The sequence below is a fragment of the Hypomesus nipponensis genome, chromosome 10, assembly GCF_054491055.1.
Source record: "Hypomesus nipponensis isolate SF chromosome 10, ASM5449105v1, whole genome shotgun sequence".
Taxonomy (NCBI): domain Eukaryota; kingdom Metazoa; phylum Chordata; class Actinopteri; order Osmeriformes; family Osmeridae; genus Hypomesus; species Hypomesus nipponensis.
The window spans coordinates 10,864,487-10,892,470 of record NC_140370.1 but is presented as its reverse complement, the minus strand read 5'-3'; the positions used below and the strand labels follow the sequence as shown (position 1 = coordinate 10,892,470).

General features: G+C 48.1%; 1 protein-coding gene and 1 pseudogene across 2 annotated transcripts; one reads left to right on the top strand and one right to left on the bottom strand.

The window, feature by feature from the left end:
- Positions 1-414: 414 nt before the first annotated feature.
- LOC146271683 (rap guanine nucleotide exchange factor 4-like) lies at positions 415-15,504 on the bottom strand. Its single transcript, XM_084706560.1, has 30 exons — positions 15,427-15,504; positions 12,325-12,467; positions 12,056-12,144; positions 10,783-10,929; positions 8,286-8,358; positions 8,066-8,127; positions 7,271-7,377; positions 7,027-7,148; positions 6,738-6,921; positions 6,524-6,608; positions 6,060-6,120; positions 5,891-5,967; positions 5,397-5,543; positions 5,171-5,265; positions 4,956-5,041; positions 4,652-4,730; positions 4,230-4,380; positions 3,992-4,080; positions 3,867-3,897; positions 3,674-3,749; positions 3,395-3,541; positions 3,180-3,277; positions 2,964-3,089; positions 2,624-2,802; positions 2,433-2,523; positions 2,269-2,319; positions 2,065-2,152; positions 1,886-1,950; positions 1,732-1,786; positions 415-1,571 (listed from the first exon to the last, which is right to left on the bottom strand). The coding sequence occupies exons 1-30, from the start codon at positions 15,492-15,494 to the stop codon at positions 1,444-1,446; spliced, it is 3,000 nt and encodes a 999-aa protein (XP_084562686.1). The 5' UTR covers positions 15,495-15,504; the 3' UTR covers positions 415-1,443.
- A 4,250-nt stretch (positions 15,505-19,754) lies between these two features.
- LOC146271682 (uncharacterized) lies at positions 19,755-27,944 on the top strand (annotated as a pseudogene). Its single transcript, XR_014767154.1, has 18 exons — positions 19,755-21,857; positions 22,715-22,847; positions 23,075-23,195; positions 23,282-23,386; positions 23,501-23,591; positions 23,641-23,754; positions 23,785-23,841; positions 23,946-23,999; positions 24,520-24,620; positions 24,746-24,874; positions 25,070-25,166; positions 25,242-25,311; positions 25,582-25,712; positions 25,794-26,032; positions 26,121-26,192; positions 26,309-26,703; positions 26,842-27,030; positions 27,349-27,944. The product of XR_014767154.1 is annotated as an uncharacterized LOC146271682 (transcript).
- Positions 27,945-27,984: the final 40 nt, after the last annotated feature.

Below are 27,984 nucleotides of genomic sequence, written 5' to 3'. Positions count from 1 at the left end.
ATAACACACACCATCACAGTCTACTGTGTCAGGATTCTCGTAACACCCAGCTACTCTAGTTCCTGACCCTGGTCTCTCACTCTGCGTCTAAAACCCCTCCAGCAGCACATCCACCCAGCACAGTCACAGTGACCCAACCACACAGGAATGACCCTGCGACATCATTAGCCACAGGCAGGCAGGATGACATCACCTGGCTTAGGGGTTGAATGGCTGGAACACGTCTCACTTACAGGAGATAAACTACTAAAGAAACCGGTTATGAACAAGAAGCTTGATAAACAAGAAGCTCAATGTATTTAAAATGATTCCACTTATTTGACTTCTTCCACATAATTCCACAACTCCACATTGACTCATAGAAAATGTGTGTTGAAATTGATGTCACATGACTCGTGCTTGTTATATTGGTGGTTTTTATTTACAGGGCACACAGGCAGACTATACACATACACACTCACGGAACAGAGCGCCTCCACACAATGACATCATGAGCTCCTGTGGTCCAATCAGAAACCTGAAGCTTAGCCAGGCTGTTGCCACATGCCTACTCACACAGAACGCAACCTGACACAACTGAGAGATAGGGCAGGACTAGAACAAGCTCATGTATTCAAAGTCAAACCTTGGCCATTAGGTAGAGAAATACAGTGCTGATCACAGATCAGTCTCTAAGGAGTAGCTTCATCTGACACTAGAATTTGTGCTTTGATGAAAGAATGAACAAGTACGTGAACAAAGACATCTGAAACACTGTTAGAGCTGTCTGCCTCTATAAAATACTGTATAGGACTAGTATATTCAGAACACCAGATGTGTACTTTCTGCTTGTATAGTATGAATAGGAAGGGACACTGATAATTACTCAAAACAAGCTAAAATCATATCGATTTGCCATTTTAAAATCAGACATACAGGTAAAAGTAGATTTCAATCACTACATACTCTCTCTACTCTTCTATCTACATGTATCTGTATATTCAACACAGAGCAACAGAGACTGATCTACTTTAATCACATCGGTTCTGTAAAGGTACCGTCAAAGTGTGTACCGATGAGGTAAGCTGTGCTGTGGGAACCAGTACTGTTTCTACATAATCCTATGATTACTGAATGGAGAGATAATTGTACACAGTATATTACTCGTTGTAATGCATGCTAGATACTGGATTATGTTCAATCTGTATATTAGTTCTATCCGCAGTTTGTTGAATAGTTGGTTGAAGCCATTGGTTATGTCATGTGGGGGGGGGGGGGGGAGGGATGAGGAGAAGAGAACCAGTCAGCATGGTATGAGTCCTTGATTGACAGCCCATGATCGTTGAATGGGAGTGGCTACGGTACAGTTGCTGTGTCCCGAGTGGGATGCGGAGGACTCTGAGTGATGTCACAGAGAGTGATGTCACAGAGAGTGATGTCACAGAGAAGGCAGAAGCGGTGGGCTCAGGTCCTGCGGGGCTCCAGCCTATAGGAGAGCTGCGTCAGCGTCCTCTGGTTGTCAATCACACACAGCTTCCTGACGTAGCCACGCACCTCGGCGTGGGTCTTGTTGGGCTGACACACATCAGGGTCTGGTAGAGAGAGAGAGAGGGGGGAGAGAGAGAGAAGGATGGAAGGAAGGTGGGAGAGAGACAAAGGGAGGGAAGTGAGAGGGAGCGCTCGTTGACGATCGAGGACCTGACAGGCTGATGATAAACAACAGATGCTGCCAGTTGATGAGAAGTGACTTACTGAACGGCTGGCTTCTGCAATGTCTCACTGCCCTGATCGTGTTAGCTATGATGCGCTGATAAGACAAAAGACACAGAGGACATCAGCACTTAGTCTTAAATGGTATCACATGAGGCAGAGCAGATAATAAATCAGATCAATGGATTAGACTCACCATCTTCTCAAAGTTCACCATGTTGTCTATGAATGTCTTGTTGCCCTCGTGAGTGAAAGTCATGTCTGTAGAGAACAGAATGGAGGATGTTCAGTCCTATTGTCAACACGACTGTCGAGGTAACCATGGGAACCCTATTGTCCCCCTCTAGTGTGTTCCATCTCTATGTCCTGACTCACCTTTGAGGAGGAGGGGCATGAAGGGGATGATTGGCGGCTCCAGTTTGGTCACAGTCAGACGGTAGGCTCTGTGGTTTCTGGATGGGTCCTGGAATCACACACACACACACAACACACACACACACATACACACAACATACAGGCGATTAAAAAGTAATAATCACAATCATCCTCAAGCATCACCAAGAAATAAAAATGACTTACCATCATACTCTCAAACTCAGCATAGAACTTCTTAAACTTGCTGGGGAGTTTCTACCAATAAGAGAGAGAAAGGAGAGTAAACAGAAATAGTAATGCATGGTACACTAGTCATTCTGTATGACCTGGTAGTGGTTTAGTAGTGGTATTGATGTGGTTTTGCTCACCTCCCAGGTCTGACTCAAACGACTAACCGCAGGGTTGCTCATGCCCATAATGATGGCAAAGAAAGAGTTCAGGTTCTTAAACTCCCGACAGCTACAGACAACAACAAATAAACAAGTTAGGCAACAACATCCAGTCAAGGAAAGTTTCCACCATTGTAGAATGGTTCAGTCCAGGATCCTGAAGGACTTACTGGGCAGCAATCTTGATGAACTTCTTGAGCAGTTGGACCCGCTTGCTCAGCTGGCCACACAGACACACCTCAGTGACCACCCACAGCTGCACCTGGTTGAACCTGCGCAGAAACAGGTCCAGGTTGGCCGTGGTCCTCCTGAAGCTCTGCCGTCCAAACGTGTGGTAGAGCAGCTCGTGCTGGGGGGGGGGGGGGGGTGAGGGGGGGGGGGGGGGCAAGACACATAGAGATCATGATTGAGGATCCTCATCTGATTCATCTGTTGTCATGTTGTTGTTGTTGTTGCTGTTGTTGTTGTGGATGGAGAAGGTCCACCAGGCGCTGTGTGTGTGGTCGGTACCTCGTGTACACAGCTGAAGAGCTCCCAGTCATACAGAGTCATCTGGTAGGCCAGGTCCTTGGAGCTCATCAGCTCAAAACTGGACATGGAGCCTGCCGAAGGACCCTCCTGGTCAGGTAGTGGAGTCTGGAGCACACACACACACACATGAACCGATCCGTCCAACCCCCTCCACAGCTATGGAGCCAAGTGGAACCAGACCTGCTGTTATCTCACCAGAGCATTGAGCTGGTCCCTGGGGCAGGCGAACAGACGCCCGTTGATGCCCAGGGTAGAGAACGCTGATACATCATTGGGCTTGAGCATCTGCTTTTCTGTGATGAAGCACACACAAACATGCAGAAACACACACACTCCTCTGTTAGAAGCTGGCATACACAAGGATGTTTACGGCACTGAATGTCAGCATGTGAATGGGATTGGTTGCTCACCACCGGCAGAGCTGAGATGCACCAATAGCAGCTCGTCGCTGGTACCCAGTTTGTCGGCCACAGCGCTAGTCACCTCCCTCCCTGTGGCTGCCACGGCAACCCGGATGGTGGTGTAGGTGTGGTCACTGCAGTAGACCTTCAGCAGGACTTCACAGCACACACGGAGACATGAACTTGAAATCCAGGAAACTCTTTTAAATGTCAGCAGATGATCTATCTACTGACGCTTTGAGAGTATTTTCTTTTTTACCCCACACACACACACACACACACACTTACTGTCATCTTGGTTTCTGATAGGTTGTTTCTTGGCTAATCTTTCGTCTCCATTACTGAACTGTCTGAGAAGCATCTTCTGCTGGGACAGGCAGACAACATGAGGCGTCAGCTTGAGCACAAGCACACACATACAGGCACACACACAAGCATCCATCAAACGGCAGACTCAACATGGAGAACCATCTGTCCATACCTTCTTCTGTGCGGTCTTGGCCTCCTCTGAGCTGCATCACAAGGATAAAATAACAAGTGCCTGTCATCAGATCCAGGCTCAGGTGACGGAAGTGAAAGGTTAGAGGTCAGGGGTAGGATACTTACTGTAGTTTAATGACCTTCTCCAGGTCGGGAACAAAGTTATTCAGAGCTCTGAGAACCCGTGAGTCGTTCGACGCACTTCCGTATAACTCCTACAGAGAGGGGAAACGAACATGACTCACACGCATACCTGTGTGTATTTGTGTCCATGGCGGTGTGCGTGAGTGTGTGTGAGTGTGTGTGTGTGTGAGAGAGAGAGAGAGAGAGAGAGAGAGAGAGAGAGAGAGAGTTGCTACGCTACCTCCAGGAAGGTGAGAGCAGCCTGGTCCTCCTGCAGGAGGTATGAGTGTGCTGCGGCCCAGCGGAGAGCCAGCGTGAGGATGCGTCTCTTGGTGGTGACGGCGTACTCCAACCGCTCCTGCTCAGAGCCAGGGGGCGCCACAGCGTGGTAGGTACACACAGAGTTAAAGATACAACCTGAACACTGTCTCTCTGTACCACAACGTGGTAGGTGTTGGACAAATACTGTGGCTGATGCACACACAGTAAGCATTGAAGGAAAACAGACCTTGAAATTATTGAAAAAAGGAAGAGAGCGAGAGAAAGAGAGAGAGAGAGAGAGAGAGAGAGAGAGAGAGAGAGAGAGAGAGAGAGAGAGAGAGAGAGAGAGAGAGAGAGAGAGAGAGAGAGAGAGAGAGAGAGAGAGAGAGACTGTAAGGATATTGTGCCATGAGGAGTGCACACAGCTGGCTGCTTGGCATGAAAATACAGTGCATGAGGACAAAGTCATCCACCGCAGGGTCTGAGAGAGAGAAAGAGAGAGAGAGAGAGAGAGAGAGAGAGAGAGAGAGAGAGAGATGGACATATACAGACAAGATAGAAAAAGAGGGAGTCAGAGAAAAGAGAGGTAAGGTAAAACATAGTCCCACTCTTCTTTCCATGTGTCTATCAGAGACAAGGAAGAAACAGAAATAAAGAGAATCCTACAACAGGATTTATAGCTCCATCTCTCCTGGTGACTCTCTACCTGGTTCACTGTGGTGTGTGTCCATCCTCATGGTCTCCAGAAAATGTTCTAGAATCTTCTCTGGAGTTCCTGATATCACAGTGTACCTGAAGAGGACAGGTGGGACATGGGTTGATACACACATTACACTGGGATGCGGATAATAAGCGGTTGGGCTTAGGTTTGGTAAGCTTAGCTCATCAAGCACACACACACACACACACAGGAATCCATACTTGATGTTCCCCAGGGTCGAAGCTCGAGGGCTCTTCTCCAGTACCAGCACAGGCTGCTCATGTTCTTTCAGACGCACAGTATTGGCCTCCACATCCTGCACACACACACATTCACAAACACACAGATTTAGCTTTCTACACAAACGTCACAACAAAATACATGTCTGCTGCAGTGCTGCCTCTCGCCAGTAGGGGGGAAACAAACACTTGTGCAGTGGCGCTCTACCCTGAGTATCCTGTTGAAGTCCTCCTTGTCCACTCGGAGGAAGTGACAGTTGTCCTCTCTGAGCACGATGGAGGCGGCCCGAGGAGAGTCTGTCACCAGCGCCAGCTTCCCAAAGTCATCGCCCTCGTGGAGCGTACACACAACTCCCTAGGACACACGCCAACATGCACACGCACGCCACACATATGCACTCTCTTAATAAATCACAGCCTGTCACCCAGTCATAACCTTAACTCAGAGTCAGACAGCGTTCACGTGGATAAGGATTGCGATGAATCATCTGTGTGTGTGCGTGTCCCTGGAGCATGTTTGTGCCAGTGATGACAGTGTGTGATGAGCTAAGGCTGTGTGAAAGCACCAGGGTCTTCAGGGGTGAACCAGTCTGCAGCAGGATGCCCTGCTGGAACACAGCTACAGCTAGCAGACTGAAGGCTTAGACATGTGACTGACATTTCCATACCAGACAAACGCACACAAACACACAGGTAGGGTACCTTGCCGTAGATGACCACATTGACTGAACCTTTCTGGATGATGTACCATGATGTGCCCTCCTCTCCTTGGTTAAATACTGAAAGAGAGAAGAGAGAGAGTCACACACACACGTACACACATACGTACACACACACACACACAACATGTCTCCAGTCCAGCCAGACTTACACACGGTGCCTGCTTTGGCGTGGGATTCGAAGATCAAAACGCTGGCCAACTCCCTCTTCACCTGCAGATCCACCAGACAGTATTAGCATCAACACAGACAGAGAGAGAGAGAGAGAGAGAGAGAGAGAGAGAGAGAGAGAGAGAGAGAGAGAGAGAGAGAGAGAGAGAGAGAGAGAGAGAGAGAGAGAGAGAGAGAGAGAGAGAGAGAGAGAGAGAGAGAGAGAGAGAGAGAGAGAGAGAGAGAGAGAGAGAGAGAGAGAGAGAGAGAGAGAGAGAGAGAGAGAGAGAGAGAGAGAGAGAGAGAGAGAGAGAGAGAGAGAGAGAGAGAGAGAGAGAGAGAGAGAGAGAGAGAGAGAGAGAGAGAGAGAGAGAGAGAGAGAGAGAGAGAGAGAGACAGAGAGAGAGAGAGACAGAGAGAGACAGAGAGAGGGAGAGAGACAGCAAGGAGTAGCCACAGAACTCACTGTGTTGGAGAGGTGGGACAGGGCCTTGATGTGGAGCAACTCATCATAGATGATCTCCAGGTCATCTGAAGTCCTCTGACCAGGCCTGAGGCACACACACACACACACACACACACACACACACACACAGGGAATAAAACCCCCATTCCCCTGAGTTGCAGATGGGGGAAACATCGGCTTGGTAGAAGTGTGTGTGAGTGTGTGTGCTACTGACGGTTTCCTGAGGATCATGCGGAGCAGGGCGTCAGGGCCGATCTGGGCCAGGAAGAGGATCGTCTCAGGCAGCTCCTCCTCGCTCTCCCTCTTCTCCTCCTCGCTAGGCAATGGTGTGTCCTCGTCCTCGTCGTCAAGGAAACGGTAGAACAGGTACTTGTCCTGGAACCCCAGCTCCTGGTCCACTGGAGGACGCGTACACACACACACACAGTGTCAGAGTTTCCCATTCATACATCACTCATCACGTCAGTGTAATAGGTGCTTCTGAGTGTGAGAGTGGGTATTACCATGGGTGAGTCCTCCCTCCTCCAGCAGTGCCTGCCACATGCCCACTGCATGGGAGCGGGTGTGTACACACGCACTCTGCTGTACCAGCCAGTCCACCAGCTCTGTACCCACACAGCACTGCCTGGAACACACACACACACACACATGTTTCACAGTATAGGACTGTAAGCATATAACCACATGCTGTACACACGTCCATGCACAAGCGCTTGCACACACACACACACACACACACACACTAACCTGTATGTCTTTAGGTGGTATTTCCTGTCTCGTATCATGTGAGGTGCTCTGGAGAGGATGGCGTTACGAAGAACCTTGCCCCCTCTCTGCAGCTTCTCTGACGGAACCTGGAGAACGCACAGAAACACAAGGTAGAACCCTGGCGTTGCAGAACCCTCGGACACAGGCCGTGGAGCCGTGTGTTCAGGAATGGTCCTTTGCATCTCCACACCTGAGCCGGCTGCACTGTCACAGCACACACCATCACTTGCTGTTACTAGCATCGCTACCGGTCCTGTAATTCACGGTTGTCATGGAAACCGCACCGCTGCCAACAGTGATGGTGGAGAAATGAATGGGAAGAGGTAGAGACACATTCACACACCTGCAGGTCTCTATCACACTCACCACACACACACACACACACACACAGCTGCGGATGCTCGGTTCTACAAAGGAGGCCCGGATAATTGGGGCAGATGGTGCTTTTCTTGTATGTGCATGTATTAAGTTCCATTAGCATTTCTACAGAGGTAGTCTGTGTGTGTGTGTGGGTGTGTGTGTGTGTATACATAGGTGTGTGGGTGTGTGTCCATGTGTGTTCTTGCTGCTACTATCTTTATGAGTCATCACCACTATAGTAGCCTCTAACTGCCTACACACACAAACCCAATATTTGTGCACACGCTTCATTCGCCCAACGAGCAGAGATTAAAAGGGAGTGTAACCATCATTCTCATTCTATTAGGATCAGCCCAGTTCCGCTCACGGCACATACATGTGTCCCAGCAGGGGCTTCTGGGAGAAAGTACCAACCTTGTGAGTCTTGGACATGATGCTGAGAGGGTCAGAGTTCATGCTGTCCTTATCTGTCAACCCTGGAGGGAGAGAGAGAGGGAGAGGGGGAGGAAGAGAGAATAAATGAAAGGGGAAAAATTGCATAATCTGCGAGTTTGTTGTATAATATGTCAACAAACAGGCAAATGTATAAAGTGTATGTGTGTGTGTTGGTGTAATACTGTAAATGTCTACTCACGATCATTGTTGGATGCACTCTCCATCGCTCCATAAGGAGGGGCCAGCAGGCCGGCCATACACTGACGATACTTCTGGAATACAACACAACACAACATGATCTTGCAGCTATCAATCCCACACTGGCATAACTGTTAAAACCAACTACTACAGCATCATCCAATAATCTGCTCTGGACAGGGCCTGAGTGCACTGCTCAAAACAGGTCTGTAGCCTTTTACATCCTCTCTCTGAATGACCATGCATTACACACACACACACACACACACACACAGACTCTCACATACACACACACACACACACACACACACACACACACAGACTCTCACATACACACACACACACACACAGACTCTCACATACACACACACACACACACACACAAAGTGTTTCAGACGAAAGCCCACAACAAGCCCCTCTCGATACAAAGCCCTTTGTACACCCCGGATCATTTACATATGGAACATCTCACATTACATAAGACACACACACACACAGGATGCTGCATTTGAATAAGGGTCAATGAGTGTAGAAGGACAAGAGCAATGTCTCTGTGCTTTCTTCTTTACCACAGTATGTTGCCATTCTTTTTCCCTAAGTTGACCACACACACAAACACAAACACACACACACAAACACAAACACACACACACAAACACACCGACACATACAGATGCATCTTCCAATAGGATGCTTTCAGTAGCAGTTTGCATCCAGATTATGTAATTGTATGCTCCATCCGTCTGCTCTTAGGTCATTACCAGGCAGCCCCATGCCCCAGGGAGTCAACCAGCAGACACACACACACACACACACTTGATCTCCCTGTGATTCTCTCTCCCTTCATCTTGCTCCGATGTACATACACACAGACACAAACACAGGACGACTGTTCAAAAGCTTTGTTTCCAAACCCTCCACAAACATCCCCTTCTAATGCTCCTCCTCCCACTGTCTTACACATGCAAAGAAACAACAAATCAGCCTCGGACCAAACCCAGCAGTACAAACCTAAATGTATCACAGGGTCCACTGAGATATCCAGGCGATTGTCCAGGTAATCCATAGACCGAGGAGGACGGAGACTCACCAATCACAGCCGGCGCTGCTTGTCTGAAGCTGAAGGGTCGCTTGCAGAGGGGGAAGCCCCTAGCATCTGCCCTCTGCTCCTTCACTACTCAGAACACAACAGCCACCAGCCAGCATCATCCTCACAACCTAACCTCAGGTCTCCTCACCCCCCCTTACACACACTCCCACACACAAACACTTGCACAATGTCAAGTTCTCTCTGAAGCAGCGCTCCCCTTCCCGGCTTGTCCCTACGAGCTCGCCAAGAACACAAGCGCTCTCACACACAGGTTACCACGGTGATCAGAGCCTTTCACTCTGACTGAGCTGCACTACTGAGGAAAGAGAGGGATGGTTGGAGAGGAAAGGGGAGGGAGAGAGGAAGAGGGGGGCAAAAGAGGAGGGGTGGAGTGAGAGAGAGGAGGGTACAGGAAGACAGAGAAAAAACGTCCTGAGTGGGGCAGAGAAGGGCAGAGCAGTATACAGACGTAGGTAAACAAGGATGAAAGAGCGGGAACAAACCAGGACCCAAGAAGACTGGAAGTGTTAGACTGCATTCACCACAAACTGTCGAGCCCTCTCACAGCTTTACAGGGTGTTACTACTGCATTTCATTATCTTCCTTACAAATCATAATTGGAGACCAGAGCTTTGAGTTCCATCTTTTTAGCAACTGATAAGATGACACACACACAAAGACGTGGAGCTGCGTCCTTTCTCTCCTTTCTTAGCACCATACCCAGACCACACTTAGACACACACAGCCAGTGCATTACTGTCTTTGTTAACGCCTAGTCTGCCTAGTCATTTAACTAGCCCATTAGTCCCTACACTATTCACTGAGGGCTCAGAAAGGGGACAATAAAGGGCAGGGTGTGTTTATGACACAAACCTATCAGTGTCTAATCAGCCCTGCCATTTCAGGTACATGTGAGGTTCAGTGGCATCACAACCATCAACGCTCTGTGTATCCATTAAAGGTTGGACCATCAATAGCAAACATGAATAAAACATTCCTGAGGGGTCATAATCAGAGAACCTATTCATCATTCCGCCACTCATCCCACTTTCTCCACAACTCATAATACCCATCCTACTCACACACGCACACCACTTTAGGTTCATGACTGACTGGGTTCTAAGTGTGCATCATGAACCTGAGGGTAGAGCAGACAGAGCCTCAAGCTCTACATGAATACACACACACACACAAGTACACTGACACACAAACACACCCAAACATACGTACATACACACAGCCCTTCCGGCGGCCTAGTCAAACAGGATGAAGCTGTTACTGGTGCATATTGGACAGAGGGGTTTAACTTGGGGTGGACAGCCCTCTAAAGGCCAGAGAGGTAACTACAACTGTGTCTTGAAAAAGATGCAGAACGTAAAAACTGGGATTCACTCTCTGTCTTTCTCACCTCCCAGAGGTTCTTGAACTCTCTCTGTTCGATGCGGAGTAATTCGCTGGTCTCTCTGCTGACGATGGTGGCATGGCGAGGAGTGTTGTCAAGAATGGACTCCCCGAACGCTGTCCCAATCCCCAGGGTGCAGATAGTGACCGCATCCTTATCACACACACACACAGATACACCCACACACAGAACTATTTAACTCAGTTCACTTGTAAATCAGTGATGTATTTGCAATATAAAACCCCCATTTTAAAAATAAGTATAAAACCCCCTTTCATTGCTCAGGAACAACCTAAGCTAGCTTGAGTGTGCCAGCTCAAACTGGCACAAACAACCACAATTCTTAGAACGGCAGGAACATGAGATGTCATACATTATCATCATTACCATGAAAAGACTCCGAGAGCTGGTTTATTAGAATACTACTTAATTCATGTAATATATTCATTTGTGAAGGGCTTTGGAGTGGCGTTTTGTTAAGAACTTGCTCTGGGGAGGGCAATAATTTGACCACTCAGAGACAAGGACACACACAGGCTTTGAAGACAAAAATAACCAACGAAGGACTAAGATCTCTGGAAAGAAAGAGCTTTCATGCTGCTGTGATGTGATGTAAAGAGCGTCCAGAAGTGGGCCAGTGTTGCTGTCCTGCTGACAGCCTGTCTAACTGCCTCTGTTGTTATCCCGGCATCTCTACAGACGCACTCCTCTATGCTCTCCAGTCTCCCCCTCCTCTCTTTATGACACATTTCTGGATCTTTGTATCTCTCTAATACAAACACACACACACACACACACACACAGTCTCCACCTTGTGTATGCCTTTTCCGCTAAACTGTCTGTTAAACGCAAGCACGCATACACACACGCAATATTTCCTCCTTGTGCGTGCGCTGTATGTCACCTACGCACACATGTACAGTGCGCACACACACACACACAAGCGCTCGCTCTAATCCACTTGTGAACCCCCTCACATTTGCAGTAACAAGCATAACCCTCAGAGGGGCTGTTACTGAGGCACAGCAGCTTTGCTGGGATCTAGCTGGCGTGCATATTTTAACACGGATACCGTAGCTAATGTAGCACAACCATGTTAGCATTAAGAGCTGTACATGCTGCTGTACAACAGAACACTGACAGCATACAAGGCTGTAGAGTAGAGTTCCAGTATAATCATGGATTGAAGCTTGTTGCTTCAATTTGTTCTGGGTTCATCAGCCTAACACGAGCACAGGGCACCAGTGAGAGAGTGTAATCTTCATCGAACCTGATTTACCTGGTGGTTGGCAGTCTCTGACACTTTGACGTCCAGCGAGCCAGAGAGAACAGCATACCAGCTGGTGCCTATGTCACCTTGCCGAAACACTGCACAGAGGAGTCACAACAGCTCACCATAGCGAGGAGGCATGACACACATGGGATATACTGGGTATATGTGTGTGTGTGCACGTTCGTGTGTGAAGTATGCACTTATAGACAGTCCATGCAGAAGTGTGCGTCTGTGTGTGTGTCGGTGTGTGTGTCAGTGTGTGCATACAGACATACGTGTGATGCCCTTCTCCAGGTATTCGTAGAAGGCACAGGAGCAGATCTGCAGGAGGAGGGAAGGGTGGAACCTCTGGAAGGCTTTAACCCCTCGCAGCCTGGTCAGAATGATGTCCACATCCTCTCCTGAACGCTCCGCTGGCCTGTACAGAGAAGAGACCATGTCAACAGTGTGTGTGTGTGTGTGTGTGTGTGTGTGTGTGTGCGTCCTGCACAGTTTCTGTGATAAAGAGCTTCAGGCATTACTTTTCTCAGCTCAGGGCCCCCTGCAGAGTGTAGATGTAAGAGCTCATTTGTACTGCTATTTCTAAGACACTTAAACACACAGACACAAACACACAGACATACATACACACACACACATATATGTGATCTAATAGCTTATACACACAGGCCTGTGATATGATAATTCTCCAGGGAGTCAAAACCATTCAGGGACTCACAGAGCAGTCTGTGTGTTGGGTATTGTGCTTATCTCTCTAACCAATCACTGGTGTGTGTATGTTTATTTGTTTGTGTGTGTGTGTGTGTGTCTCTGTGTGTATGTACTGAATGGCTAATGCACCCTGGATGTCTGCAAAGACCTAAGGCTTTTTTCTATCTCTACTTATGTTTTATTCTATCCCAGCTTTCACTGCTTTGTCTGTGTGTCTGCTTTCAACACCATCCACCCATCCATCCTTTTCCCCTCTGTCCTTTTAGACCTTCACTGCTTTCCATGACGAAATGAAGATGAACGACCCTTTCAGAAATACCTCTTTCTTTTGCTTCACATCACCATTTCTCTTTCTCTCCTCTCTCTATCACCTGCTTTCATTTATCCCCTCGTCCTTCGCATGCCCTCTTACCCCACCCCAACACACGTGCACACTATGAACCACGCAGGGCGGCTAGAGCAGTTGAGTGTCCTCTCGCAGTACAACCGAACACAGGCCGTGCCTAAAGGGCCAGAACAAACTAGAATGATACCCTGAAGGCATGCTCATCTCTCTCTGTCTCTCTCTCCCTTGGCTGACTCATCTCCCTCTCCTCCACCTACTCCTTTTTGAAGACATCCTTCCACATCCCTCTGCCTACTGCCCTACAGGATTGCTATCCAAGTGGGGTTAATCATTTAGACAGGTAGACTCCCGCATAAGATACACACATACAAACACAGTACACAGAACACACAGGTTATTAGCTAATGGTTTAAGGTTAAACGATGGCAGCAAAGCCACCATAACCTCTTATGTGTGGGGCTGTCTCCCCCTTCCTCTCTGTATCCTTTTATGCCAAGAGGAATCTGTTATCGCCAGAGGTCTGAGGCTGATATGGACTGAGAGCTGCTAACCCAGCCTTTCACCTGGGTCCTATGTCAAACCCATCTACTGTTGCCTTCTCCACCCCCTCGCCGGTTATTCTTTAACTACCTCTTGCCCCTTCTTTCCATGTCAGAAGCAATCTCTGAGTTTAACCTTCTGTTACAGTTAAATCAACTTGACGTACATCCTAGGATGTATACACACACTTAAGAGAGCAGGGCAGAGCACAAGTTCCAGAAGGTTCCTCACATTCCTAAATATCTTGACACACCCTGGCACTATGAGGTATTCATTGATGAATCTGAAAATATCACTCCTTTCAAATCCACACCAGCAGTTCATAAAAAATGTGCAAGAGCTGCTCCTGTATATTTCGATCAAGGCTTGAAGTGCTATTCCCAGGACTAAGCCGTGACTGGGGCACTGTCCATATCAACACTCTACCCAGATGAGCTCTTATCTCATCATTTTCACTCACTGTCAATAATTATCTTCTGGACACACACACATGAACATCACATGACACATCACCTGTCAGTAGCTGATGGCTAGGACATTGTTGCTGATGTATTGATTGGATGGGAGACGTTGAGCACAGTAGTATTGAACAATCTACAGTAAGAGCATGCCCAGTGTGACCTTAGCTTAGCTAAACCCAGGCTGGGTTTGGCTCTCAGGAAACAAACCCCATTAGACAAAGGAAAAGGACAAAGAGATTGTGAAGGAATGATGAAAGATATACAGTTGATTCCCTCCGTAAAAGGCTATGTAATGTGCTCTGTGCTTTCACACCTTTATCAATAGCCATCTAACTATTGAGATACAATCCGCAAAATCTATAATTCTACTCTTCTCTTCAGAGGGAAGAGGGGGGAGATCAGGTTGCCCATGGTTACCTGAGGATGTCTCATTAAAATGTGTATACTGTATGTGTGTGTATTCGTGTTTGTGTGCTTACATAGTCCAGGGGTGTCTTGTACAGTATATTATTTAATCTCTTTTAATTGGTCCTTTTATTAGTCCTATAATTGGTCTCTGTAGAAATACCATTCAACGCAATGTTGCTTCTCTACTTCATTTAAAAATGATTGATAACGTGTTTCAAGTCCAGTAGTCTACCACAGCCAGTAAACATCCTGTAGCAACAGACCAACAATGGATCAACAGAAATATGCCAAATCACTGCTACTGGCCTATACTCAACTTGTCCAGTCAGTCTACCGTGAATGGGTGGGCAGCAGACTGCTCACACGCTGCATTCTCTCAATAAGACCCTGCAAAAAGGGCAGACAGCTTGTTTCACGCCTTCATATTCCCAATAATTGTCTGTAATTGAATAATCAAAATAGGTGAAGGCTATACTACAATGGTTAGGTTATTCTGTGTGCGTGTATAACACATCAAAAGTAAAAGATGCTTCTCATTTCGTAGCCAGCGGTTAATTCTGTCAATGCGCGGTAAAAGGAATCCCACTGCACCTCGAGCCACCAACGCCTTTCCGACCGAGTAGAAATAGAAAACGCAAATAAATAGAAACGTGAATTATTTGACAGATATTCTACCGTTATAACCATTACTCATGTGTCTAAACCATATTAAGTCTCAAAGGGCGACAAGAAAGCTGGAAAATGTCACTGACATCTGATATGCATTAACAAAGCGGTTCCAATCGCACACGCGCGCAGCAATCGCCGGTTACTATATCACGCTGACGCCACTGAATGAATCAAGCAAGAATTCGAAAATGAGACGAGCACGAGGAGGACATGTCCGAAAGGCGGGAATATACTATACCCACCTCTTATCCAGACAGCAGATCCATTCAGCCGATGGGGACGAGTTGGGGGACGTTTGTACCGCGACCATCTTCCTCGGGAATGAGTGTGAAACCGGGGTGGTACAGGAGGCTCTCCGGTCCTCGGTGGTCGTAATGAGCTGAGCTCGCGTCCCCTCCCCGCCTCTTTGTGATCTGTGAGATAAGTCAATGTTTGAGATTTCAACGCAAACTGTAAAGCCTAACCTACGTTAGACTTTTGGTTCATTTGCCGTTGAAGAGTAAAATGTTCAGGTAATTAAAAAGGCAACGATATGATAGATTGCTTTCAACAGTATTTAGAAACAGGACCGCTCAGGTGAAAAATTGGTCCTCGGCATTCCTCTTGGCCAACAGCATCAAGAGGGTGAAGTAGGAAGATGTAGGCTAATTAAAATAATAAAAAATAGCCAATAATGTGGTGTAAACCAGAGGAAGGGATAATAGCCTAACTAAAGAAAGGTAGTTACTAATCATGGCCAGAGCAATTCGGCAAGTAAACAGTTGTAGGCCTACCATACTGCACATTATAAAGTCAGAATTAATTACATTAAATAAATATTGTCATTCTGCCCTGTGTGATGTATGATGTGATGAAATAATCAAAAGTGGAGGGAGAGGAAAACCTGCCATCACTAAGATGGCTTGTCAACACAACGACAGTGTCAGGCAACAGTGGGAGGAGGGGGAAGAGAACCAGGAAGTGTGTGAGGTCCAGCCAGTTTTATTGGCTGAAGACAGATGTGCGTGTCCGTGTGTGTGTGAGAGAGAGAGAGACAGAGAGAGAGAGAGAGAGAGAACAGTAGATCAAGAGACAGAAAGATGGGTATAAGTAAAAGGAAAGGGTAAATGAATAATGGGACAAAAGAAAATGGGGTTGTGAGAAAAGGACAGAGATATTCTTCCACTACTAGTTGCAGTCAGCTCCTGAGGCGGTGGATGTTTCTGTTGATGAAGGAGAAAGATAGGAAGGAGTCTGGGAAGTAAACACACATTTTACCCAGAAACACTGTATTAGTTCCACTCTATCAGGTGAAATATCTGCATGCATCCCGTCCTGTCAGGTGTGTGTGTGTGTGTGTTTGGTGTGGGGGGGGGGGGGCTGCATTTGCTCAAAATCTGCATGACTGTGTTGCTGAAGGGTAATACAGGAGAGCCTCTGCTTTAAGTTCAGGTAGAATAGCTCGGTGTGTGTGTCAGTACCAGCTGTCTGAAGCAAGAGATCAACATTATTAATGTGCCCTCTCTATAGTCTCAAGATATCTATCAACGTAGCGAACGTCTCGTGTGTATGGGTATGTCTGCTAGAGTGAATGTCTGTATGATGACATGAGGGCATGTAAAGTAGGGCAGTCGTGTGTGTGTGTCTGCGTGACCATCAATAGTAAAATACAAGTCTGCAGTATTAACCTGTGGACAGCAAGTGGCAGTGTTGTAAAACAGCCTACATCCGCATGAGAGAAACACATCTGGTTCTTTTCACCAATGAATACCTCAAGTCTAGAGAATGTGAGTTGACTGTATTTCTGCTTCATTACCTGTTCACGTGTAACAACAATAAAGCAATACAACTTTTTTGTTTCTTTATGTATCACCCAGTGGGTGGTAAAATACTGTGTGATATTTTACGATCAGCCGATAAACTGTACAAACTGTGATTCCCCTGATGGGAGTGTGAATCTCTAAATATGGTGGACTAAATAGATCACCATCTGGGTCACGATTGTCCGCCAAACTCAGCCCACAACTAAGAACACTTCTGTAAATACACACATATACCAAAATATACTGTAAACAAACACACACATAGGCCTGCACAAATATATCTAAAAAAAGATGCCCACTCTACAGTATTGTGTTTGGGTTGGCACAATATAAGTGTTTTCTGTTTTGTTTTGCATTTTTTCTGTGTTTTTTGTAAATTTCTGATGTATTTTGTCTGGGTGATTACAGCTCTATGATAAGGCTAAATGTTTAATCTACAAAGATGAAAACTCATCAATACTGGTCTACGCCTGACTATACACTTGCAACATCTGGGGCCAGTAAAGGGTGTCCTGAACAAGATGATGAACAAGATCATGGCATGTGATCTCTTTCATGAGTTCGTCCTCATTCTGGCTCAATATAAATAAAGGCATGTATCCTTCCCTTCTTCATCCATCCGTACTGCAGTGAAGGGGGGATGAGTGTTAGGATAACAATGCTCCCTTTTACCCACCACTTTCAATTAGTTCACCCACCCCACCCACTTACTTTCACTCTTCTTTCTCCCCCTTATGTCTCCTGATGTTCACGTTCTCCTTCCTCCTCGCTCTCTCGGTTAGCCTCATTCAGTCTGTGGCTTTGTGATTGGATGATATTTATATCATATCTAGGTCCCAGTGCCACCAGGGAGAGATGGGCTCCAGAACCAGGTCAGAGGAACCACTATGCGATGATCCAGCTCGGTCCAGTCCGTTCTGTCTTACGGGCAGCCAGCTCCACACAGGCAGGTACTGCAACACTGCTCACACCAGCAACACACACACAGGTAGACAGGCTCACACATATACTGTATATACACAAGTAGACAATGACAGAGACACATATACACATGTAGGTAGACAGACCCCATACACACAGGTTCAGGTAAGACGACGCATTCTGGACTTGCACTTTAGCACAACTCACATCGGTAAATATGTTAACAGTCAACATTCCAACTTACACCTCGGCACACGGGAAAAGAGAGTGAACCATTAGAGACAGAGGTCAACACTTCAATGAAATGCATTTGGTTTCAGGTAAGTACTTTTTTAGATGTTTTTTTTGTTTAGTAAAGAATTGTGTGCTGCAACACCAGCCTACCTTATTTGTGACGTTCTATGAATATTCCTACAAGTTCAACAGTTCATACTCAAGATGGTGTCAAGCTGTGTCTTGACCTGACAAGAGAGACTAATAAGCAGACCAACAGACATGCATCAGGCAGGTAGGTGGACAGTGCCAATGGAGCTCATACATATCCAGATAGATTAATGATAATTATGGCAGTCTTCGGTTCACTTTTGAAATCTGTATTATGTGTTGCCCTCCAAACGGTCTGCACTGGTCTGTAATAGATATAACCGTGTGGGTATCCTCTCATCTTCCTGTTTTGGGATTAACCAAAAAGTTTTTATGATTACATTTGGACAGGCATATAACTTTTAGCCTAGTGCCCAGTTTTTCCCATTGGTTAACTAGGCTTCTGAGTATTGAAGGCTAGTTAAACGCTTTACCTCATTCGCCTCATTATGCCAATCGGCAGACGTTACTCTCACCCTGTGATTCTCACTGACTGAGGTAGTTTACATAGGATTACGCGTGATAATCCACACCCAGTATTTAGTGACATGAATCGCCATCTGTCCGCTGTTTGCGCTGTGAGAACAGAGCTGTTCCAGTTTTAAGATTGAGACGGAGACACACACCGTCCGGATGGTTGGTATTGTACCGGGAGTAAATAATCAATGACTTCCATTTGAAACGAAGACTGATATTAACGTTGTTTGCTAAACGGTAGTGCGCATCTGATTCTTTGTCAGAAGAGTTGACGCGAGGACAACGTGAAGGTGCGCTGAGCAAGGTGACTCAATTAATTAGGCTTTATGCTTGGTGAGGGTGGACGCTGGCAAGAAGGCTATGTAAAGAATGAGTGTTTTTAAACGTGAGGCAGATTCAACTGAAAAGTGGAATTTGATAAATTTGCCGTATTTAACGGTATGTAAAACTGGGGTTTGTTTAAGTGCATGCCGATAGTTGTTGAATGTCTCGCGTCTCCATTTGTAACACAAGCTTGGTTCACGCTTATCCTGCACATTATGCTACTTTAGGTAATTCACTAATAATACAAGCGCGAGGGTCAATAAGTACAAGGATATTTGTTCGTCATCTTGGCTTAAAGTTATTTGAGTCCTTCGCAACAATTTTTTGTTCTCCTTGTCTGAAGTTGTGATTTATTTTTTCTTTTCAAGGGAGCTGGGTGTCGTGTGAACTCATGGTGAACTCATGCTGACTGCATGGAGACTCAGATAGAAACAGGACATCTTCAAGGAATTGGAGAAGAGAGTGTTGGTTGCTCCCTCCTGGACAGCCCCAGTATTGCCAGTGTCTACTCCAGCATTATACAGAACATTCTTTAGTTCTGCTCAGATCACTCCAAACGCACAGCAGATACATTCCAACTCTACACCAGCTAACGTCCAGGGATCCAGCTGTACCCTGAAACATCAGCTGTGGTCCATTTCTACTCCATCTGTACTACTGTCAGAACAACCAGCTATGCTGTAGGATCTTACACCAGCACAGCTCATCCTTCAGGTAGCTCGCCACTATACCAGGTACTATATAACCACAACTATACCTCAACCAGCCTCCAGCCCCAAATGATGCGGACAGACAGTAAAGGCCGAAGTGCCTCTCCTCACAGGAACACCTACAAGACAGACTTCCACACCATCAAATGCTCCCTCGACACGTCGGCCATGACTCCACAACCTGCGGCAGGGAGCAAGCCTTCACTTAACACTCCTGTGGCCCCACCTACCCCTTCCTCCAACCAATCAGACCCCACAATGTCACAAGTGAACACCAGCGGCACAGGCACAGGAGGTGGGGGCAGGGTCCACTGCAGCAGGGGCAGCAAGATCAGAGACAACATCTTCCTCCAAATGGACAGCCAGCAGCAGCACCACAAACCAGACAGACGAGCGAGCACGTGTAAAACCCCCACTCCCCTCCTCTCTCCTCACCCTCCTCACCTCCCGTCTCTACCCTCTCCGCTGCCACTCAGACATGGACCCAGCTCCCCCTGTGCCTACAGCAGTGTAGCCAGCGTGTCCAGCCTAGACTCCTGCACACCCGAGAAGATGTCCCGGACCGAGGAGATAGGAGAGATAGACAGAGCAACTCTTGCACAAAAGTTCTCTGTGGCCCGCAAGCTGTTTGAGACGAAGGTCATGGAGATAGGTTCAAAAGTCATCTCGGTGAGGGCGAGCAGGGGGTCTGTGGACGGGAGAAGGGGGGAGGAAGAGGAGGATGAAGAGGATGGGGAAGCATCCGTAAGGCAGTCGGAGAAAGAGGAGGAGTCAAACGCAGCAGCAACCAGTGGGAAGGAAATGGGAGAGTTGTCCGACCTCCTTAACAAACACACCTCCCTAACTGCCCATCCACCAACGGATTCCATGCTGACTTCGTCTCAAGACTGCATTAGTCCTGCCACTCGTACAGGGAAACATGTCGACTCTTCACCCCCCCCTTCTCCCAGCAGCCCTAGTTCAGCACACATCATCACCCCCCATTCTTTGACCCCCTCTGGTGACCCAAATTCTCCCTCTTGCTCGGAGTCTGACACATCAGCAACCACAGGAGAGGAGACTGAAACTCGGGGAGACATGACTTTGGACCTAGACTTGAGCCATGGGGAAAGGTCAAGGGTGAGGACTGTGAGGGCGGAGCTGGTGAATGTAAAGAACGAGTCATCAGAGAGCGAAGGGGAAAAAGAGAGTGAAGGTAGCAAGGGAGAGGAGAGGCAGGGGGAGGAGCACAATACCAGTGAAGACGAGGGACAGTTGGAGCAGAGAGAACAACAGGAGGAGGAGGAGGAGGGATTTCTTGTGGAGGATGTGTTTGAGGAACCCAGCATAGAACCAACAGCAACATTTGAACCTGGTATGGTAGAACAGAGAAGTGGAGAACCATGTGTTCTTGAGAACTGTGCAGTGGAACCTTCTGGAGAATGTTTGGAGCAGTGTTCTGCCGGTCTACCTTATGATGGAGTGGAAAGAGAACAGGGGCCAGACAAGTTCCAACAGGTGACTGAACGGAGGGAGGGAACCATGGAGGAAGAAAAGGGACGGCTCGGCTCAGGAACAGAGGAGTACATCAAGAGGGAGGCAGGCCAGAGAGAGACAGAGGAAGACAGGGAGGACAAAGGTCATGAAAGAAGACAGATGGAGGAGGTTGAAGTTGAAGACGAGGCCAGTATGTTTAATCAAATAAAAGAAGGGAGTGAGGGTGGAAGGAAGGAGGGAGTAGATGGCGGGGAAGACGTCAACATGCTCAAGGAGGGAGCTGATGTGGAGGAGAGGGAGCAAGTTGAAAGCAAGTGCAGTGAGATCATGAATGGAGAGGAGAGAGGCGAGGAGGAGAAGGAGTCTGCTGTCCTCAGTGGGATTGAGAACAAGGCCTTTGTAGGTGACCGGGAAAGGGACGCAGAATGTGGTCACGGGGAGTGCGAATGTCATGGAGAGGCCCAGGAATGTTGTTGTGATCCTGGACAACCTCCATGTATGGAATACAAGGAGATGCCCGGTCTTCTCAAACTCTCGGATGAGGAAGAGGTGGAAGCCGGTCATACGAGGAAGATCACGTTCTCCACAGCACCCATCAAAGTAAGTCAACATCTGTTCACACACACACACAGTGTGAGACAACATGGCCACCCTACACTCCCAGATAAAGTGTATTATCTGTTGGCCCATACCTAATGTATATTATACAGGATCCCACACGCTCTGCCCTGTCAGGACCGCAGCTCTGTCAAAGCTGTTGTAAGGCAACTACCCCGGAACATTCCTCTCCCGTGTGTGTGTGTGTGTGTGTGTGTGTGTGTGTGTGTGTGTGTGTGTGTGTGTGTGTGTGTGTGTGTGTGTGTGTGTGTGTGTGTGTGTGTGTGTGTGTGTGTGTGTGTGTGTGTGTGTGTGTGTGTGTGTGTGTGTGTGTGTGTGTGTGTGTGTGTGTGCGCACAAGCATGCATACATGTTTGGTTACATAATTGACATAAGCCGTCCTCTCCTCGTGCACTGCAAGAAGTCAGTAGCAGATTTTCTTTGGAGAGAAGGAAGAACATTTATTCCGAGACTAAGCTGGAAAAGCACCTGTCATTTTGAAACAAGTGACATGTTTGACCAGTGTAACTACTTTCTCTCCAGAACTCACACTGAATAAGCTAGAGCAGAACTGTGTGCGCGTGTCTGCATGTGCATTACTGTTTCCAGTCCCTCCTCACAGCCTAGTCTCACTGAGTGCTGCCAGTGTAAACATGGGGCTGTAGTGTCAGTAGCTACAGATGGCAACGCCTTCTCAGTCAGCTGCTAACAGAATGGCGCACACACGCATACACCCCCCCCCCACACACACACACACACACACACACACACATGCTCTTAATATTGACTAGACTTCCCTCTAACTCCATTCCCAACCATTTTGGCTTCATACAAATATTGTCCTTCTTGCTTTGTGTCAGGTGTTCAGTACCTACTCCAATGAGGAGTACGACCGCAGGAATGAGGAGGTGGACCCAGTGTCAGCCTCGGCTGAGTACGAACTGGAGAAGAGAGTGGACAAGATGGACGTCTTCCCTGTGGAGATAGAGAAGGGTTTGTCTTTGCCTTTACAGTTAACACGGTACTCCTCTTTGAAGGAGACAATATCTAATCTTTCTCTCTGTGTTTCTCTTTCTTGGCCTCTCTCGGTCTGTCTCTCTCTCTCGGTCTGTCTCTCTCTCTCTCTCGGTCTGTCGCTCTCTCTCGGTCTGTCGCTCTCTCTCGGTCCGTCTCTCTCTCTCGGTCTCTCTCTCTCGGTCGGTCTCTCTCATGCTCCCCAGGAGAGGAAGGGCTGGGCATCAGTATCATAGGTATGGGTGTGGGGGCTGACCAGGGCCTGGAGAAGCTGGGGATCTTTGTTAAGACCATCACAGAGGGAGGACCCACAGCCCTGGACGGACGGTAAGACCTGCAGGTGGAGGTTTGTTTCTGCCAGGCTCACCCCCATGTGGTTGTTCCAAAAATAAGTGTGTGTGTGTGTGTCTCAGTATCCAGGTGAATGACCAGATAGTGGAGGTTGATGCGATCAGTTTAGTAGGAGTCACTCAGCTGTTTGCTGCCACAGTACTAAAGAACACATCAGGCATCGTCAAGTACGTACCGCATTTCTTTCAGTGGTCCGATTGGTCAATGCTTCTTTAACAAGATTGCGATTGATTCCCAGTCCTAGCTACTCTGTACGTAATTGGGCGTTGTGTTCTTTTCAGGTTCTCCATTGGTCGAGAGAAGGTGGGGGTGGAGAGTGAGGTGGCACGGTTGATCAGTGAAAGTTTTGAGCAGGACAGATCGACTACACAGGTGTGTGTGTTTGTGTTTTGGTAGGAACAGTGTGTTAATGTGTTTTCAGTGCATGTGCTGGACAGATCACCTTGTTTCTCAGGTGGGGAGAGTAGAGGAGGGAAGTGAGGAGGATGATACTTCTATGATGAAGAAAGAGGAGGAGGAGGAGGAAGAGGAAGAGGTGGAGGAGGAGGAGGAGGAGGAGGAAGAGGATTTGTCTGTGCTGTCTGGCCTGAACACCCATCAACTCCGCCTCAGATACCAGCAGGTGTGCAATCCACCCATCAAGCATGGTTAACTTACTGTGTAAGTGTAGTGTGTAGTTACTGGTGTGGCACCGTTAGTATGTGTTGTTGCTTTTTGTCTCCCTAGCTCCAGTCAAAGCTACAAAGCAGAACAGCCCAACTCTGTCAAGCTAGGGAGAAGGTAGGTCACCACCAGCTAGTCTGGTGTCACACACACACACTAATACACTTCCCCCAACCCTCATAGAACAGTCTGACCCATTTATTTCTCCATGAAATGTCTGATCCATTTGGATAGAGGCCCTGTTCCAAAACTCTTAATCACCTTCCCTCCTTCCTTTCCTGCTTTCTACTGGCCTCTGTCAGGTGATCACGGCTGTGACACAACTGGCTGGGCTAGGCGCCATGCTTCAGGAGCGCATGCTTAACCCAGACCTGTCTGTTTTACATCTGTCATCACCTCACGGGGGAAGGGCAGTGTCTGCTTTGGTTGTGATGAATTTGTGCAAACTTCATTGAGCGTTAAAAATAAAAAAGGGAAAAAAGGAACCCCTGTTCTTGTGCTCCGTTCTGGTCATCTCTACTGATGATCATATCGGAAGCAAAGACGTGATATCGTCCAGTATGTCTAGTCCTTCCAGAGTGTGGGTGGTGATGGTGATTGGCGGTAGACGTGTTGCTGTCCTGTGTGTGTGCTCCAGGTGAAGGTGTGGGTGGAGCGACAGGCCTCCTGGGTGACTGAGAAGGCTGAGCTGGAGCAGAGAGCTGAGGACGGAGAAGAGAAGGCCCAGAAATTAGACAAGTACACTTGAATAAGTATTCAAGCAGTGTAGCAACCCGCATGTCACAATGTTGTACAATACAGGATACTGTGAGAGTGAGGAGGAGGATGATTATGATATTATGACTGGCCCCGCCCCCCCTCAGGTATTGGCAGGAGGCACAGACTCTGTGCAGGGTTGTGAGCCAGCGATTGTCTGATGCTCAGGGCCAAGCGGACACCCTGGAGGTGAAGTACACCAAGGCCAAGAGGCTGCTGAGAGAATACCAGAGCAGGTGAGACCCCCGCAGCCTCCAGCAGCCTCAGGGTGACCCCCGGGGCCTCCAGCAGCCTCAGGGTGACCCCCCGCAGCCTCCAGCAGCCTCAGGGTGACCCCCGGGGCCTCCAGCAGCTTTATGGCCCACCAGTGTCAGAGCTTCCTCTCAGCTGTTTGGTGTCTTAACTCGACCTCTCCATCTGTCCCCGTGCAGACAGAAGGAAAGCGAGAGGAGAGAGGCCGATCTGAGGCAGGAGATGGAGGAGAGTGAGAAGAGACACAGAGACACAGTGGAGAGACTACAGAGACAGGTACGTGTGTGTGAGAGATCCTTGTATAGCTGCACCTTCACCTGCCAGTATAGTCAGTGTGGTTCCTCTGCTCAGGTAGCACAGCTGGAACGAGGGGAAGCCATGTCCGATGGGAACAAGCATTCACCAGACACTCCACCCACAGGTACGTCTCTATGCAGCCACCCTGTCAGCTGTCCTTAGCTTCATCCCTGCCCATCTAAAGGTGTGTGTGTGTGTGTGTGTGTGTGTGTGTGTGTGTGTGTGTGTGTGTGTGTGTGTGTGTGTGTGTGTGTGTGTGTGTGTGTGTGTGTGTGTGTGTGTGTGTGTGTGTGTGTGTGTGTGTGTGTGTGTGTGTGTGTGTGTGTGTGTGTGTGTGTGTGTGTGTGTGTGTGTGTGTGTGTGTGTGTGTGTGTGTGTGTGTGTGTGTCTCCAGACTGGAGTATCGCCGTGCCAGACACAGGCCGTCTAGACTCCAGTGCTCACAGAGCCAGAGCTCAGCTGGCCCAGAAAGCTAAACGGCACCCACCCTCTCGAGACAAACTCCGAGAGAGTTTCAAAAGACAGGTCAGCAACACACACATCCAGTCTCACAAATGTAAGTTGTTAGGTTGCGGTGTGTGTGAATAATCTTTCTGTCTTTTGTAGGAGGGGGAAACGCTAAATTCAGAGGACGGGAGGCCGGACAGCCTATCCCTGCCTGTTCCACCACTAGGAGGGGCGGGGCTTAGAGGGAGTAGGAGTGACCATTCCAGCACCTCTTCCCTCTCAGCCCTCTCCTCCCAGACCCCCTCCTTCCTCCTGACCCCCCAACAGAACGACCAGGACGTTATCACCCCTTCGTCCTCAACGACGAGGAAATCGAAGAAGAAGTTTCCCGATTTCAGGTAGGGTCCTGTCCACCTGCACATGTTGTAGAGGAGGTAAGTGTCTCTCATCCCGTCTCCCAACCAACTGTGCTCTCGTGCCCCCTAGTGGCCTGCGCAAGTCACTCAGCCGAAGAAAGAGGAGTGAGAAGGAGAACACGGGAAGGTCCCAGAGCAGCACGTAGGCCACTGTGCTTAAAACACACAGACTATCCCCCTGGATACATTTTGTGTAATTTTGTCCCTTCATCTAATTTTCTTCTTCCTCCTCCTCTGCTGTGTCTTGTCTGTCTCCAGGGGTTCATGTGGAGACCTGGTGGATGAGAGCAGCAGTGGAGTGTCTCCCTCCCTCTCCAACACCTCCATGCCCTCCTGCCTGCACTTCCCCTGGTTCGGGGAGCGAGGGAGAGAGAGGGCGCGAGAGAAAGGAAGAGGGGAGGAGAGGGAGAAGCTTCGCTCGGTGTCCAGCAGCAGCTTACCGTACATGACCACCGCGGGCAGAGATCACGTGAGTGGAGATGTGAGATGAGCGAGCACACACACACACACACACGTTGTTATAGACAGGCTGTCTATACTTTTTTCAGAGTGTGGGATCACCTCTGCGCAGCTCTAGTTCTGGTGTGGTGGGGCTTCTGTCTGATCTCCCTCTCTCAGGGCACTCTCAAACTCTCACCTTTTCCTCCACTGAGGTGAGTCTCTCTCTCTCAGTACTTTTACTGCTTACTCAGGTGTGAGTTTGACCTTTCTGTCTGTCTCTCTCTGACATCCTGATAGTGTTTAGCATGAAGTACTTACATCTACAACCCCTCCCTCCTCTCTCCCTCCAGACTCTGGACGATGACCCAATCCCTGCACACAACAACAACCAATGGCAAAACCGCCCCCTTATGGAATGGACGAATCAGCAAGTTTGTCTGTGGTTGATGGGTATTAACATGGACCAATACACTGCCGAGTTCACCGCTAGAGGCGTGGACGGGCCACAGCTTCTCAGTCTAGACAGTGAAAAACTCAAGGTTGGTTATCCTAGAAGACAGTTACATTTACATTTAGTCATTTAGCAGACGTTCTTATCCAGAGCGACTTGCAGTAAGTACAGGGACATTCCCTAGAGGCAAGTAGGGTGAAGTGCCTTGCCCAAGGACACAACATCACTTGGCATGGCTGGGAATCAAATCAGCAACCTTCTGATTTAATAGCCCGATTCCCTAACCGCTCAGCCATCTGACTCCCGGGTTACGGGGCGTGTCTCAGCAGTTACTGTGATATTAGACAAACAGGCCGGTGCAGCATCATCAGAGCCATGCTGATGATGTGTCTCTCTGTGTCTCCAGGCTCTGGGAGTGTGCAGCATGAGCGACCGCTCAGCTCTGAAGAGGAGGCTGAAAGACCTGAAGAGGAGGGAGGACAAAGACAAGGAGAGGGAGAAGCAAGGGAAGGAAAGGGAGGTGAAGGACAAGGAGGCTGCGGAAAAGGAGAGAGAGAAGAGGGGGAAGGAGGAAAAAGGCAAGGGCAGTGGGAAAAAAGTCAGGACAGAGTCTCTCTGCTGACTCCCCAACCTCACCCATCCGATGGAAGACCTCCGAGTCATCACACACACACACACACACACACATACACGCATTCCAAACCTGAGGTCTTCTAGATAGCTTTGTGCTTCAGAGTGGTTCTTTGTGGACCTATGGTTGTTAGTACCAGGTATGTCCCTACAAGGTTGTAGCCAGAGTTGTATCACTCCAGGAGTCAAACTAGATGTGCCCTTTCAGCACCATCAGGTATATGCTGCAGGGAACATGAGTTTGAAATGCATTTTTACCCTACCAATGCTTGTCTTTTTAGTATTGTAAAATAGCAACATCATGCCTATTCAAGCACTGGTTCGTCATATGAGCTGTAAATGCTTTTAATGTATAAATAAATAATGTTTTAATTATACGTCACTGTCGTCTTTCTGCAGCGACACGCTGTTC

What these genes read in the sequence shown, in the direction of transcription:
- LOC146271683 (XM_084706560.1), bottom strand. Translation starts at nt 15,494, where the DNA reads ATGGTCGCGGTACAAACGTCCCCCAACTCGTCCCCATCGGCTGAATGG. An exon ending in GGAGGGAGGACTCACCCATG is followed by an intron (nt 6,922 to 7,026) that starts GTAATACCCACT and finishes CGCGTCCTCCAG; the next exon opens with TGGACCAGGAGCTGGGGTTC. An exon ending in GAGAAGGTCATTAAACTACA is followed by an intron (nt 3,898 to 3,991) that starts GTAAGTATCCTA and finishes CTTGTGATGCAG; the next exon opens with CTCAGAGGAGGCCAAGACCG.